Source organism: Rhipicephalus microplus, chromosome X (genome assembly GCF_043290135.1).
Source record: "Rhipicephalus microplus isolate Deutch F79 chromosome X, USDA_Rmic, whole genome shotgun sequence".
Taxonomy (NCBI): Eukaryota; Metazoa; Arthropoda; class Arachnida; order Ixodida; family Ixodidae; genus Rhipicephalus; species Rhipicephalus microplus.
In genome coordinates, this window is record NC_134710.1 from 121,220,482 (window position 1) to 121,237,036 (window position 16,555).

Consider the following 16,555-nt stretch of genomic DNA (forward strand, 5'->3'; position numbering starts at 1 on the left):
TAGCACATATATATCCCGTTCAAAAAGCGCATGTGTTGCTAGTTGGACTTCCTTCCTTTCCTTCCTTTGTAATATAATAATATAGTATATTCGCACGTTTCTAACTCATCAATTCTTTTCCTCTTCACATTTATATATATATATATATATATATATATATATATATATATATATATATATATATATATATATATATATATATATATATATATATATGTATATATATATATATATGTATATATATATTGATATATATATAATGATATATATATATATATATATGTATATATATATATATATATATATATATATATATATATATATATATATATATATATATATATGTATATATATATTGATATATATATAATGATATATATATATATATGTATATATATATATATATATATATATATATGTATATATATATATATATATATATATATATATATATATATATATATATATATATATATATATATATATATACTTTTACAACAGTGCAGTATAGGAAACAAAACAATGATTTCTTTATTTATTCCTAACAGTTTCGGCTGGTGCAGAGGATCCTCCGAAGAAGCCTGGTCCACCAGCTGAAACTGTTAGGATTAAATAAATAAATTGTTGTTTTGTTTCCTATGCTGCACTATTCTCGATGTTTATAATTTTTATTACGGTAGCCAGACGAAACCCTGATCATCTATTTCATCTATGTATTCGCGTGTCACATTGCTTGTCGTGTTGATAATCTCCTCAGTCAGTCGGTTTCATCAACGAGAATAAATACACGCACTCACGCATTATCGAACTCATTTGGGTTGATAATAATGTCACGCGGAATAAAGACATCGAAACGCTGCGTGATTGGAGATTTTAGACAGTCTGTTTAAAAAGTAAATACGTCGCTATAGGCATTTTTGTCTTGGTGAGGAAAGCCAACGTGCGTTGTGGTTATAAAAAAAACAGCCCATATGTTACTACCGTCAGAGCGCACTACGTGGATAAAATGGCAGAAGTTTCGATCTGCTCCGAGCATATTTTTTGCTCATAAGTGCCAAACTTCACATAGAGGCCTTGAGAGAACTATACTTTCAGAAGAGTGAGAGACTGTCTTGAAAGTATGTGAATATAATTCAAACTTTTACTTGTCCTTTTTCCCAGTGTTAGTATTTTCAGGTGTCTAAGTGCTTCCTTTATTGATATTTTTATTTGTTTATTTTAAATCAAATTTAATGTACTTTTTGTGTAGATACGAATACCGAAGTGCATTCTTCTAATTTCTCCAGTTAGAGTCCATTTAAGCGAGGCTATATTATACTTTCCGTGTGCTAGCAAGCTTATTGTTGGTAGTGAAGGAGAAAAGACCGTTTAAACTGCCGCGTTCATGCGGACACCCGAAATAACCTGCTGACTGAAAAGGAGAATGGGTAGGAGGGGAAGCTTGGAAGGTAAATAAATGGCGCCTGGAGACCTCGCAGTCTCTAAGGGGCCTCTTCCAGGGCTTTTTGTTGGAGTGAAAGCGTCGGCGCATGGCGTGCAGCCATGTTTATATTAAGTTTATCTTTTTTTTAGTTCTAAGTTTAAAAGCGCGAACTGTATTACAGATCGTAACAGGCGCGACCTTATCGAGATATGAGCCCACGGAGGCCAACCAGCGGCATCATCATTTGCGGTACTCTCGGGAACTCACCGGCAGTAGCACAGAAGGCGTCCGTTGTGTCGCAGGGGGTCGGTACACTGTTGTTTTGCTAGGCAGCAGTCACGCGAGGTGGCTTTCTCAAATGGAGGTGCAATGAAGACAACACCGACATATTTTTTTCTTGCTTTTTACGAGCGCAATAAGTGACTACATGTTACCCAACGTCTAACGCACGAAAGACGCGTGCACCCTTCGTTCGGCGCAGCGGTTTACACACCGCACTGTGTACGATAAAAGGATTGCAGGCCCACTGAATTCCGTAAATGACTCGCAGCGACAACGGAACCTTGTGCTCGTTTGTTTTGTTTTTTTTACCCAGTGTAAACACACCGCTATCACCAACAACGCGTGATCACATGTGGCTATCTTTAACTACAGAAGGCGCCTGGGTTCATATTCGCAAAATGCCTTACGGCGAAAATTCTCGTAAGAGAATACTGACAACCACCCATTTTTCCTTTTCATGAACGAGATATACACAAATTTGTCTAGAATGTCGAATATACATTCAGGGGCGGAAGCATAAATTGCTTTTCCGGGGGTGTGGAGGGGGGGGGGAGGTCATCATATTTTGTTGTTCATGTGTGCGCATATAGTATATACGCGAGCAATATTGAAAATTTTTGGGGGGTTGGAAGATTAGAACCCCCCCCCCCCTTTTCTCGTTAGCTACGCTCCTGAGCCCATTTGCTGTTTGTTCAGTTTTCGAAAATTTCGTTACCGCTAACGCGATTGGCCAGGAGTCAGCTATTCGGCGACATGTGTCTTTTAGCAAAAGCGCGCGTTAGACAAAACTGAACGTTTCAGAACTGATCACAAAGACCAACCTGTTTTGGTCAAAACAGTTCAGTGAAGGGTGGAGCGGCGAAAATACATACGTCTGTTATAAAACATACCATCTTTCTAACCTTTTGTGAAAATTGTAACTACTCCAGCAGCCGAAGAGTTTTAATCTCTGCTATTAATTATCTACGGATACTGTCAGCCCTTACATAGGGCTATTACAGGAGTGGAAAAAGAAGAACATGAAAACATATATCGATCCTTCCAAGAACAGAGCATAGTTAACATATATAATCAGAAGCAACAAATTAGGGGACAATAATGAAGTCATAAAAAAACCCAACTACAAACGCAACCAAGAACTTAATCATTGAATCCACTAGAGCATGCTGAGACAAATAAAGCAATGTTAATTACAAACGAGGATAGGTGCTAGGTGTTTTAAAAACATATCTATGGATGAGCTTGAAACAGCTTCATCGCTCAATGAATTCCATTCATTGATAGCTCTTGGGAAAAAGCTATACTTAGAACAATCGGTGGAAACAGCAAGTGCAGGAATAAACATTGAATGGCAATATCTAGAAATTTCAGTATGAAAAATATCAAAATATTCAGCATACCTTATATGAAAATGGTCATGAATAATGAGGTAGATACTTAAGTCTTTCGAGTTTTGTCCTAGATTGAATCATGCACGTAGTTCCACTAGTACACACCGTTGAGATGGGGAATCTGTCCACCGATATTTAATAAATATAAACCTGACTGTTAAACGCTGAATTTTTTCACTTTTTGATATCTTTGTAGCCGTGAATGGATCTCAGACAATTTTTGCTTGTTCAATTATTGGTCTAATAAGCGTTTTGTAAGCTAAACATTTAGTTTCTTGTGTCGCAAACGGCAAATGGTGCGTAAGACTCCATAAGACCATAGTGGCTTTTGCGCACACATAATCTATGTGAATATGCATACTGTGAGTGTATTTAGCATGCCCTTTAGTTTTGTATCGTAGTAGAATACCTCGATATAAAATTTATTGCAATCAAATATTAACTGTAGGCCGCTAACATAAGAACAAAAAACCTTGTGCTATGACAAGTCTAACTTAGTGATGAATTAATTTTTATGGAGCTGACACCACAGCTAGAATTTCATTCAGAAATACGAGAGTGAAGTTTTGAAATTATAGTGGAAAACAAGCAGCCCAGAGCGAAAAGAAAATGTCATTACTGCGATTTTGTTTTGAATGCGAAATGTCAGTCGTAATGACAGCGTTTGTCATTAAAGTACCTTCTGATGTTGAATTCAATATATTGCAGGATTGATACCCGTCTTACTTGGTGTAAATCTTACAATGGTTTATTGGGAATAGGTGGCCCTTTTTTGATGCCATATTTGAATGATTAATCGCAGTCCGAACGAGGAACGAGAACTAAATCATGTGAACGAGGGGCGCAGTCAGAATTTTGTTTCTGGCAAGTGGCACTTTTATCTTTTTTTCCTTTACATAACCACCTAGAGAGTGAGAGGTGGGACATCTGACCATTTTATATGTATGTGCTTGCCTAATAAATGCTTGATCCTGGTTTTATTCGAGGTGGTCTGCAAACTAAAGTCAATACTTTACCGATTCGTGCAAGAATAAAAAGGTTGGCTACTTAATGCTAATCAAGTGGTGCTTAGTAATGAAAAGAATACAGGTTCCATGTCCAAACGACTAACTCTGATATGAAGCAAGTAAACGAGCACAATTTTCGTTTTCTTTTTTTAATTCTTTGTCTGAGTTAGCTGAGACACCTATTATTTACACATATAGACTTAGCCGTATGCAAAAAAAAGGGCTGCCCTGCCCTCCCCTACATCATTCTATATAGTTCTCGAATATAACATAGACGGCGAAATGAATATTGTTCATAATCTTTCTACAGGAGCTTCATCAATATACTTGTGCTGCCGATTTTTCTGCCTTGCTTGTGATAGTGGATAGATGGTATTATGTTTACTGGGTAAGCCAGCAATACCCCTGAGGTAGATAGAAGCGAATAAAGCTTTGCTGTCAAATGCGTTCAACCGATCTTCAGATATCAATTCATGTTCTTATTTCTTGCACGCTACAGGCGTATTGCAAGGAAGTGTAAACATTTGTCTAGGTGATTCCTGAAATTTCGACTTAGGATTAGCCCCAAACATTCCTGCTTGTATAATTTTTTTTCTTGTGAATATTTTCCCCAAAATTTCTGGCAGCCTCTTAACTATCCGGGGAAGCTGCGGGCTTTAACGTGAAAGGCACCACACTCTTCCTTCAATTCTAATCATGTGAGACGAAACTTAATTTGCGAATACCCCGTGCTAGGCCCTTTAGGTGGCGCAAAAACCCCAGACATGAACCAGCTGCCAAGTTTTGGAACTATACACCACACTCAAAAAAGCCGCAGCTTCACGTTTTCGCTAGCCCAAACGCACGGCTTGCCATATACGAAGCGAAGGCTTCGACACTATGAAGACAACACGGCCTTGTGCGCGGCTTGTAAGCTCCTAAGAGATGGACGTCTAGATAAGGTATGTGACCGCACCCATCTAATGTTACGTGAAAGGTTGTATGGTTGGGATGCTGCCAAAGGCGGGGTTTTAGTGGCCTGTCAGAATAGACGGTTTGGTTTTGTGAAAGCTTAGCGCAACACATACACAGTTATAAAAATAAAACGAGAAAGATCGACAAAGTGGCCCGGCAATGCATCGTTCTCCTTCTTCCCTGCTGCGTCTTCTAAGACATTTATCATGCGAAAACTAGGGCACTGACGCAAACACTCAATATACATCACTGCATGCATTCTGTTGTACACATTTCTGAGATACCGCGGCTGTCAGATGGACAGAGTGACTGCTTATTTCGGTATCCGCGCTTCACCCGATCACAGTTTGCACATGTGTGCTTCAAGTTTCGATCGATATGTGGGGTGCAACGCCCCCAAATCACCATATGATTATGAGAGACGCCGTAGTGGAAGGCCCCGGAAATTTTGATCAGCTGGGGTTCTATATCGTGTGCACAAATCTGAGCACAAGGGCCTACAGCATTTTCGCCTCCATCAAAAATGCAGCCACCACCGCCGGGATTTGATCCCGCGACCTGCGATTCAGCAGCCGAGTACCTTAGCCACTATACTACCGCGATAGCCCCCTCTTTTGTGTCATTATTGCCATGAATGTGGCATCAAAATGAAACTGTAAACACAACATATATGTCATGGTCTATAGCACATTTTTTTACGAATCTCAGGACCGCTTTTGTACAACGCTCGCTGATCACTGGAACAACAATAAAACTACTACCCAAGGTTAAAACATTCATACTGACTTGATCTAACACAATAGAAACTGAATAATTGCATTCCTTATATCAGATGGTCTATTGGAATATTTGATGGCTCACCTTTACTTGTCTCATATTAATGTTTCCTTTTTGTGAGCAGGATATTTATGTTTCGTTTCACTACGTCTTCATATGGAACATTGGCACAGATAACAATCTTTAATGTATCTCTCGGAAATGTTAGCCGCATTTGTCTGCATTGCATTATGACCAATGTTTGTTGCTCAGGGACCGCCGTAGTGGCCGAGATCACCAACCGCGCAGTAAGTTGGCTTTGAGCAAACCAGATAATTCAAAATGAAGAATATCTTCTTCTGCGAGAGATCATATAACTCCGACGCTCAATTGACCCAGACAATGTTTCTACCAAGCTTGTGCATTAGCCTCAAGGCATCTATCTGCATTGGCGCCGAACGCCACAAGGATGCATTTGAAGTAATGTACAATTTCAACAGTTTGTACTTTTATTATCAGCTGTGCGCGTTAGGTAATTGTCCGTTATTTTCTTCTTGATCACTGCGGTGCTTTTTTTATAATGCGTGATATCTTTCTGTTTTACAATTTTATGCCTTCTTTCTTGCCTTCTTGCTTTCAATCAGGTCTTCTTTTCATATTATAACAGTGCAGGCACCTAAATTTGTGTACACCGTTAGCCAAAAAGAAGCAGTGTCATCCCCATATGTGATATATTTTGTATTACAATTAATAATAATAATGACGCTGCGATACTTAAAATGACAAACTGGCCAGCTACACTCTATTGTAGAGTCGAAGAAACTACTCTAGCAATTGACGTTTGACAGTAAGTTATTTGTTTCAATCACATAATGACACTTGAGTAAATACGGCAACCCTGAAAACCACAGAAATCACCTTATTAGAGCGAAACGGTAGACGTTCTTGCATTAAAATTCATAAATATTTATGCGCAACTGCAAATGTATGCTTTCTGTTCAAGTAGGATGAATTTTGTCCTTTCTTTTTCACAGCGGCCATGTGCCGTATGAAAGAAAGAGGTCTGCCAAATATCTTAAAAACAACGCCTGTATACTTTTTTTCTTCTCCTCACTTTTTCTTATTTTTTCTCACTCATGCTTGTCACCTATTGTATTTCCGGTAACACGGAATATTTTTACAATACTTCGATGTAACACTGGGCAGCTGGTAAATATTCAACGAAATCATTCAGAACTAGGAACCGGCACGAAACTCGTGTCGTGGGCGAATAATTGCAGGCCTGTGCGTAATGTTTTAATGGAATACTGAGTGCCGATTTTTTTCTCTTTTTTTTTTTACTGTTTCGCTATACTCATACCAGTAACGCTCTTCGTTCGCTGCGCCAGCCGTCGCGTCATGCATGCGCTTGTCAACAGCGAGCCGCTCGGGAAGCAAGTGGCCACGTCTGGAGATTAAGTGACTTTTGAAAGGGGAAAAGGAAGAAATGAGCGCCGTTCCGTTACTGCCTCTCTCTCAATGGAGGGCACCTCCACAGTTCTGCGCAGCGTATAGAGAAAGCCCGTACCTGTGGACAGACAGCGTGCCAGAGCTGGCCGAGACAGACGCGGCGTATCTCGCGAGCGCGCGCGCGCCCCGGTTTTTATAGGGGGTGTCCCGAGAGGGTGGGCGCGCGGATACGGTCGAGCGTCGGGCTGTCCTCTCCCTGTGACGCGAGACTCACCAAGGACGTCTGGTCCACCGACGGCGTTCTCCCACGCGACCACGACCTCTGGGTGGCACAAGAGGAGGCGCACACGCGCCCTGCTCTCGCCACGCGCGGCTCTGGTCCGTACCGGTTCTGAGGTCGCGCTCCCGAGACACGAGCGACCATCGGTATAAACACACGCTGATCGGAGGAAGCGAAAGTGAACCCTCGCCCCAGTATTGGGTTAGGCTCTTCCGTGGGCTCGCCTTTCCTTATTTACGCCGGCTCGCGCGGGGAAAGCTCCGTTGAGCTCCTTTCGCAAAAGCGGCGGTAAGAGGCGGCAATGTTTTGAGAAACTCTTGCTGCTGTGCGTCACAAGCGGCGAGGAGTTCCTGTTCCGTCCTACTTTCCCCGTCGCTTCTGTTTCGATCAGTAGCTACACGACGCCGGGTCGACGGTTGTTCGATCGCACTATGAATCTGAATGTTCCAAGGTTTGATAAACAGAAAACCGAAGTTCAGTGCGACGCAAAAAAAAAATCGTACAAAAGATTTGATTGATGGATATGAGGGGTTTAACGTCCCAAAACTACCATATGGTTATGAGACGCCGTAATGGAGGGCTCCGGAAATTTTGACCACCTGGAGTTCTTTAACGTGCACCCAAATCTGAGCACACGGGCCTATAGCATTTTCACCTTCACCGAAAATACAGCCACCGCAGCCGGGATTTGATCCCGCGACCTGAGGGTCAGCAGCCGAGTACCTTAGCCACTAGACCACCGCGACGAGGCAATCGAACAAAAGCCGAAAGAACGTACCTGTCGCCGTAAATAACGAAATGAAATCGAAAACGGGGAAATCCGTGCACATTTACCATTTTTCCTGTTATTGTGTCGGTATATAATCAAACAGAGGCGGTACAGTTTCGTAAATCTTGTAGTAACATGACTCCAACAGCCTGGAGCGTTAAGGCAAATCTTCGCGCACATGCAATAACGGTGTTTTCGGTCACTTCTTCCTTGATCCACTTTTTTCTCCTATTTAAAAAGAGTCGTCACAGAAAAGCGCTTTCTGTGGCGGAACAAAACACTCCTGACGCCATTGCGTTCACGTAACCATGAAGATACTCAGTAAGCCGGCAAGAAGGTGATCTGGTTGGGTGAACACTCTATGTGAGCGCACTAATTGCGCCGGAACCGAAGCAACGGACGCTCTCGCACATGTGACACACGGTGCGAAAACAAACTAAGCGTGCTGGCTCTCGTTTTTAAATCCAGCACACGAGCAGCGACCGAAGTAAATTTTAAAATACCGCTCATAGAGGTGACACCTATTTCCGCAGTGAATGCTGTCTCTATGCAGTCACATGAGGAGACGGCAGTTGTGAACAGAGCAAAAAAGAAAAAGAAAACATTTAAGACCTCTTTAATTTCCTATGAAGAGTTTCTTCAAAATAACAGTACATGAATAAATAAACAACTTCTCGCTTTCTTTATCTCTTTCTTCTTCGGCCATTTTCTTGTATTTCCCTTTCTTACGTCATACGGCTTTAAGTAAAACCGCATAAGTAGAGAGTGACTTGGCGTGAAGCCAACTCGCCGCCGTGGTCTAGTGGCTAAGGTACCCAACTGCTGACCCGCAGGTCGCGGGATCGAATCCCGGCTGCGGCAGCTGCATTTCCGAAGGAGGCGGAAATGTTGTAGGCCCATGTGCTCAGATTTGGGTGCACGTAAAAGAATTCCAGGTGGTCGAAATTTCCGGAGCCCTCCACTACAGCGTCTCTCACAATCATATGGTGGTATTGGGACGTTAAACCCCCCATATCAATCAATCATCAATCAACTTGGCGTGAAGCCCGCCAGAGCGACTGGGGCGCATAAATATATGATTTCTATATGGCATCCTACCATGGTGACGCGTGCTGGCCAAAGTAGAATTGTGTGGTTATTGCGCACATATCCTTGAGCAAGCTTCAGTGAATGAGCTATTTGCCCTTAAAGTCGCAAAGAAGTCGTGTAGTCCTAGCCATATTATGTGCATTTTGCCAGCTTGTTCCCCTTCTTTCGTGGTATTCTCAACCAGGAAAAGGGGAAAGCCCAGAGGTGTTCATAACACACCTGTATAATATGAATCAAACAAGTTCAGGGCACAAAGTGATTTGTATGGGACTATCAGTTTCTCCGTGTGGGCTATACGTCTACCTCATTTATTTATTCCAGACTGGACAGTCCAACGGGCCAGCGAAGCAGCTGAAAGGCTAGGTCTTTTGGTCCCAACGTGGGACACGGCCCACTTTGGGCGACTAGTTCGACTTATTGGACATTAATGAAGCTTTTTCATAATCATCGCTATCTTGTGTAGCTGCCTGCATAGGTGTATGACAGAAAATGCACTGATGAATAAGGAACGGCACTCCTTGATTCACATACGTCGTGTGCCAACCGGAGAAACCTCCACGGTGGCGTTCGATTTTCCCCTGTGATTTCATGCCAGGGATACTGGGAAACTGCCACATGGTCTGAATCCCCGCAACGCAGAAGATCGCCGCTAGCCGGGCTGCCGACGTCATGGGCTTACACTAACGATGAACGTTTGAGTGTGGCGTGGTCGCGTGGTGACCCAGCGGGTTCAAGAGGTACAAAATTTTCTCGTAATAAAGTTTTTTTTCGACACGACTCGACTCCCACCCCATCGAAAACGAAGGTTTTCCACTTCTTATAAGTGAGAACCACACGACACGCTCGTTGTCTTTCATCAATCGCAGGGGACAAACTGTATACACACTAGGTTTCATGGTGACAGCGTTACAATGCCTGAACAGATCTTTATTGTGCATCTTTTGTTTATGTAGGTATGCTGCCAGGTACAATCATCCATTCAAAAGTATGTTTGTGCGCCAGGAATATGGTCTTGATTGCTTTTCTTTTTTTGTTTCTGCGCAGGTTGTCCCACCCATCAGATGCCCCCTAGTGTTCTACATGCCACGAGAATTCTTTCACGCAACGTTGCATCAGCTGAAGCTATACTCCCTACCACTAACGTCTTCCATAACAATCTTAGAATGTTTGTTCACTGAAGGTCTTGAAGCGCACGATCCGGTGACCATTGCACAATGGCCGATATATGTAGCAATAAAGCGCTGTTCAAGCTTCCATTCAAGCTTCCATGTATCGAGCGAGTGTACTGGCTTGTTCTTCACGTTGTGACCTCAAAAAATGGTTACGACTAGCCCACTGTTAAGACCTCTGTACTTGAAAAGAAAAAAAAAGTAAGCCTATTTTCTTATACCTAGATTTGCGGTTATATTTTGATAATATCTGCGGTTTTACGTCCCAAAACTACAATATCATTATATGGGACGCCTTAGTGGGCGGTTCCAGAAATTTCGACCATGTGGTGTTCCTTAGCGTGCACTGACATCGCACAGTACACGGGCCTCTGGCATTTCGCCTCCATCTAAATGTGGCTGCCGCGGCCGATGTCGAACCCACGACCTGCGGGTCAGCGGCCGAAGCCCATAACCTCTGCTCCACTGCAGCTGACTAATTGCAAGGTTCTGACGTCTCTGTATAGCTCATGACGCTCCTGTTCATGTGAAATATTTTAAATTTTATTAAATCTCAATGTGCAGTCTTTCGATCAGTTACCTCTCCTGCTTCATCCCGGCTAATCGACCAAGTGGTACTGTTCCATCAAGTATACTGGTTCCCTTTTGGTACGAGTTTCTCGCGAATTTCTACAACAGTCTTCTAATGATTACTTTCTGAAACCTGCAATAAGCAGCCATGTTTTAGTATTTTATACTTGCACTGCAACTCATGAGCTTAAGTTATTTAAGTGTGCCCTGCCACTCGAAGTGTCGTCCAAATCAAAACAAAAATAACAATAAACGTAGACGTTGAAGTTATTTTATCGAAATCACAATATCTGGATAAGTAAATAACTGAATAAATAAACGCAAAAGCTAGTACACATGAGGTCAAGCTGGCGTAGTGTGAGAACTACCACACAAACTTGAAAGTTGGCAGAACGTCACCTGGGCGGCGATAGGTCAGTACATGCGGCCAGTGAAATTATAGCATGCCCTATACGGTATAAATTCCTACCCTCTGATTAACCTTTTCCTAATTACAGTACCAGAAAGTGAGCCCAGAGGTAAAAAAAGAAGAATGAGGTGAACAGTGTGTATCAAATAATTACGAAGACGCAGACAGGAAACAGGTGCCCGAATTCATGACACGTATAACGCTACAAATCGTCTAAGGCGAGAGCTGTAGATACCACATGAAACATGAATAGTGACCGTCGGCGTCAGCGTCAGCGACCTCATGATAAACATCATCTATGACGTGTTGCGTACACCTATGACGCCACTATCACGTCACATGATGACTTCATCACTTGGCTTCGTTGCCCATGGTGAGGCAATCATGGAGGTAATCTGATCATGTAGGCACTACGAAACCACGTGAGGTACAGAAATTCTTCAATTCTTCTAATCCTGGAAGCCGTGCGAAACCCCGTTGGGTACGCTACCGACTTTCTCGAATTCAACCACGTTGGAAGCTGGGTGCGCGTTAAAGAACCCGTGGTGGTCAAAATTTTCGGAGCCCTCCACTACGGCGTTCCTCATAATCATATGAGGGTTTTGGGCCGTTCAACCCCACATATCAATCGTCCACGTCGGAAGCGGAAAGCTTCCGGCCGGGATCAACACAATCAAGTGAGACGAAAAAGAATAAAATGGCTTTCGCCTCCTGGTCATCTTAGGGAAATGAATGAGGCACCGTGTGGCTTTCCTAGACGGATATCTAGCACATTCCAACTATACGTGTAACGCCAAGTTAGGTATGAAAAGTCAGGTGAACTCGCACACAACAAAAAAAAATAAAACCAGGGCTCAAACTGGTATTAAACCATAGCTCTCTACGTGGCAGTCAAGCATTTTACCACCTATACATCAGCACTTGAAACTTCTGCAGAAAAAAGTTCTCATATAGGCGCTATGTTGGTCTAAAATAGTCAGGTTAAGCGATGAAGCATTGTGGATCAGTAGTGCAGAACCCCACAATGCGTCACACCATGTGAATAACGTAACGATGCAGGTATATACTTAAAGCGGCCCGCCTATTACAAAGGTTTCACATATGATTCACCAGCATCAGGCACAGCATCAACACAATGTGCAGCTACAAAGGTGCACGCTTCGACTTACAGACACGTGTTGGGTACTTCGCTACTTCTCAAAAGGTGTCTAAATTATGGCGAACCTGACAGGTTTCGCCATCGGGTCGTCTTGAACGGTTGCATGAGGGATCCTACGGGTCTTCAGCGAAGCAATTGTCATAAGCAAAGAGAAATTGTGTGAATCGGGTCCCCCATACTTTAGGTACGAGTGTAATTAGCACGCGCACGAAGACCCCATTCTGTAGCACGTATCTCACGTCTGTCTTTTCAGTCTTCTATATGTTTCCAGAATATTACTTTAAGCATATAAGTAGGATGCGCAAAGCGGAGAAATATTTGTTTAAGTTTTTAACGAAAGCAATGAATACAAACACTGCGCTTTTCTGTTTCTGCTCTTACGAAGACGTTTTTCTCTGTATTGTTCTTGATGTTGACCTCAAATAAGTAAAATAACCATTCGCACAGCAACTCATCATTCGGTAGCAAGAGAAAGTTTTTGTCAGTATAGTAAACTAGACCCCCAAATAAAGGCGTTTTCTTGGTATTTGATATATGACATTGGCCGGCCGCCACCGCTTATAAGATGTCCAGCGTCAGCATTAGAGAAATGTTTTCCTTACGAATATTTCCACCTTATGAAAGCTTTGTGGATTCAGACCCTGGCCGCTAATATACAAAGTTATTGTTCCTTAAGTGCTCTTTATCACCGGTAGACCACCTTTGTTAATATTCTGTACAGTGTCAGAGTTAACAGAAAACAACCTATTGCGAACAATTCTATGATGAAAGGTTACTTTACAAACATGGCCTGGGTAAGGCTGACCCCACTGCATTGCAAGCGCTGATTGTGGCGGCTATAACTTGAAAAATAAAGGGAAACCGCAGGAAACGAGAAAAACGATAGAGGACGACGATAACCGCAGAATGGAGTCGCGTGCACTTACCAGCCTTGTGAAGGTTGTCTTAACTGACGCCCGCTGCCATCTGACAAGCACGCGTATTTGTGTGCTGTGCACAGAACCCGTTGATGTTATCGCCCCGACGTTTGTTTTGAGGTCCGCCATGCGGCGTCTGTTTGTCATGTGCTCAGTACTTCGACGCGCGCCACAACTGCAGTGTGGCTTGTCAGCTCAGCATTCTGTCTCACTGCACTTGGCCACAGCTGACCGCGAAGCTGTCGTCTTTTGGTTGACAACCGCTCTTCGCACGCTTGGCCAGTCATCGTATCCTAAACACAAGTATCTGAAATGCATTTCGTAGCCTTAGCGTTGTTTCGTACGCATGGCTACATCAGTGCCGGCGCACACTAATGCTTCACTGAAAGCGAGGACTGTTCCAACTCGCATAAAAACTTTGAGCACGAAAGACGCCGCAGGAGGTAATTGATTGATTGATATGTGGGGTTTAACGTCCCAAAACCACTATATGATTATGAGAGACGCCGTAGTGGAGGGCTCCGGAAATTTAGACCACCTGGGGTTCTTTAACGTGCACCCAAATCTGAGCACACGGGCCTACAACATTTCCGCCTCCATCGGAAATGCAGACCGCAGGAGGTAAGCCCCACCACCAGCGACCCATTTCCTTTCATCGTTCTGCGTCTTCTGCGCTTACAGTTTTGTATCAGAGTGTGATACCAAATAGCCCACCTATAGCTATTCTGTTCTAGCTTTACCATATGGTGCCTTGCTCCAAGTGATGTAGGGATCGCTTCCCAATAATCACAAAAAGCTCCCACGTATACGCTAGGATTTTTCATAACAATAAGTTGGACCCACTCATGAGAATGGTCACAAAATTAACGAAGGCAGCCGGATATAGCAAACCCCAATATATATATATATATATATATATATATATATATATATATAATGAGATATAACAGACAGTAATGCCAAGGAATGTACAGGGGAAGTTATTAACAATAATGGAATGTAAATAAGAAGAAAGAAAAGTGGATGAAAAAATTACCAACTGTGAGCAGGAATCGAACCTACGACCTTCGAATTACGCGTTCGATGCTCTAACCACTGAGCTATCACAGCGGCCCTCCCTCCATCCACTTTTTTGGGTTTATCTGTGAATTTAGAAGTAGGAGCGACAGTCAGCGCCATCTATAAGCCAAACAACGAGTGTGAAAACACTCTTATGCGCATGTTTGGCGTCACGTAGCACGTGAACTTATTATGAGCGGGCAGCTGATTAATTGTCCCTCTTATACAACCTAAACACACCAAGTCTGCCAGTACGAGACCCTCGTTCAATGAAATAAGGGAAAGAAGTGTATACCTAAGGGCTCGTTTTTCCGTGTTTTTAACACAATAATAATGAGATATAACAGACAGTAATGCCAAGGAATGTACAGGGGAAGTTATTAACAATAATGGAATGTAAATAAGAAGAAAGAAGAGTGGATGAAAAAATTACCAACTGTGAGCAGGAATCGAACCTACGACCTTCGAATTACGCGTTCGATGCTCTAACCACTGAGCCCTTAGGTATACACTTCTTTCCCTTATTTCATTGAACGAGGGTCTCGTACTGGCAGACTTGGTGTGTTTAGGTTGTATAAGAGGGACAATTAATCAGCTGCCCGCTCATAATAAGTTCACGTGCTACGTGACGCCAAACATGCGCATAAGAGTGTTTTCACACTCGTTGTTTGGCTTATAGATGGCGCTGACTGTCGCTCCTACTTCTAAATTCACAGATAAACCCAAAAAAGTGGATGGAGGGAGGGCCGCTGTGATAGCTCGGTGGTTAGAGCATCGAACGCGTAATTCGAAGGTCGTAGGTTCGATTCCTGCTCACAGTTGGTAATTTTTTCATCCACTTTTCTTTCTTCTTATTTACATTCCATTATTGTTAATAACTTCCCCTGTACATTCCTTGGCATTACTGTCTGTTATATCTCATTATTATTGTGTTAAAAACACGGAAAAACGAGCCCTTAGGTATACACTTCTTTCCCTTATTTCATTGAACGAGGGTCTCGTACTGGCAGACTTGGTGTGTTTAGGTTGTATAAGAGGGACAATTAATCAGCTGCCCGCTCATAATAAGTTCACGTGCTACGTGACGCCAAACATGCGCATAAGAGTGTTTTCACACTCGTTGTTTGGCTTATAGATGGCGCTGACTGTCGCTCCTACTTCTAAATTCACAGATAAACCCAAAAAAGTGGATGGAGGGAGGGCCGCTGTGATAGCTCAGTGGTTAGAGCATCGAACGCGTAATTCGAAGGTCGTAGGTTCGATTCCTGCTCACAGTTGGTAATTTTTTCATCCACTTTTCTTCTTATTTACATTCCATTATTGTTAATAACTTCCCCTGTACATTCCTTGGCATTACTGTCTGTTATATCTCATTATTATTGTGTTAAAAACACGGAAAAACGAGCCCTTAGGTATACACTTCTTTCCCTTATATATATATATATATATATATATATATATATATAATATACAACAAACACTTGGGCTTCATTTTTCAGAGCGAGATTACGTGACGTTTTGCCAGACCAAATAAAACTCTATTCCCTCCCTCACTCACTCACCTTCCGGCTAAGGCATTGGCGTTTCTGCGACCACTTCATATCACGGGGTTTTCTATCGACATCTCGTGACAACGCGATCACGTAGTGACATCACGCATGAGTTTTCTAGGGCAAAATACAGCCACACGACTCGAACAAAAAAAAATACCTGGCTGTTAACAGCTTTAATTGATTACAGTTACGAGAGGTTCCCTTCAGCTTGTATACATGACCAAACCTGAGATGCTCCTCAGTTTCCCGACAATGACGATCATCGCACTCTCTGGCATTTCTTCCCACTATGTCCGATGATTTCATTTCGGTAGCGCTT

At 42.6% G+C, this 16,555-nt stretch overlaps 2 protein-coding genes and 2 non-coding genes across 7 annotated transcripts in view; 2 read left to right on the top strand and 2 right to left on the bottom strand.

Moving 5' to 3' along the window:
- The window catches only part of LOC119176809 (uncharacterized), a 68,041-nt gene extending 60,349 nt beyond the window's left edge, over positions 1–7,692 (bottom strand). Inside the window, exon 1 of the mRNA XM_075877535.1 lies at positions 7,537–7,692. Within this exon, the coding sequence (XP_075733650.1) occupies positions 7,537–7,686 (150 nt within the window). The 5' untranslated portion in view covers positions 7,687–7,692. The remainder of the gene's footprint in view (positions 1–7,536) is intronic.
- LOC119176378 (uncharacterized) overlaps positions 1–10,672 on the top strand; it is a 43,923-nt gene extending 33,251 nt beyond the window's left edge. For all 4 annotated transcript variants that reach the window (XM_037427630.2, XM_037427632.2, XM_037427631.2 and 1 more), the window contains one exon: positions 10,445–10,672. The gene's annotated coding sequence lies outside the window, so the exon portion shown is untranslated. The remainder of the gene's footprint in view (positions 1–10,444) is intronic.
- Positions 10,673–14,661: 3,989 nt separating this feature from the next.
- TRNAT-CGU (transfer RNA threonine (anticodon CGU)) lies at positions 14,662–14,734 on the bottom strand. Its single transcript has one exon. It is a non-coding gene; the product is annotated as a tRNA-Thr (tRNA).
- Positions 14,735–15,887: 1,153 nt separating this feature from the next.
- TRNAT-CGU (transfer RNA threonine (anticodon CGU)) lies at positions 15,888–15,960 on the top strand. The gene has a single exon. It is a non-coding gene; the product is annotated as a tRNA-Thr (tRNA).
- Positions 15,961–16,555: the final 595 nt, after the last annotated feature.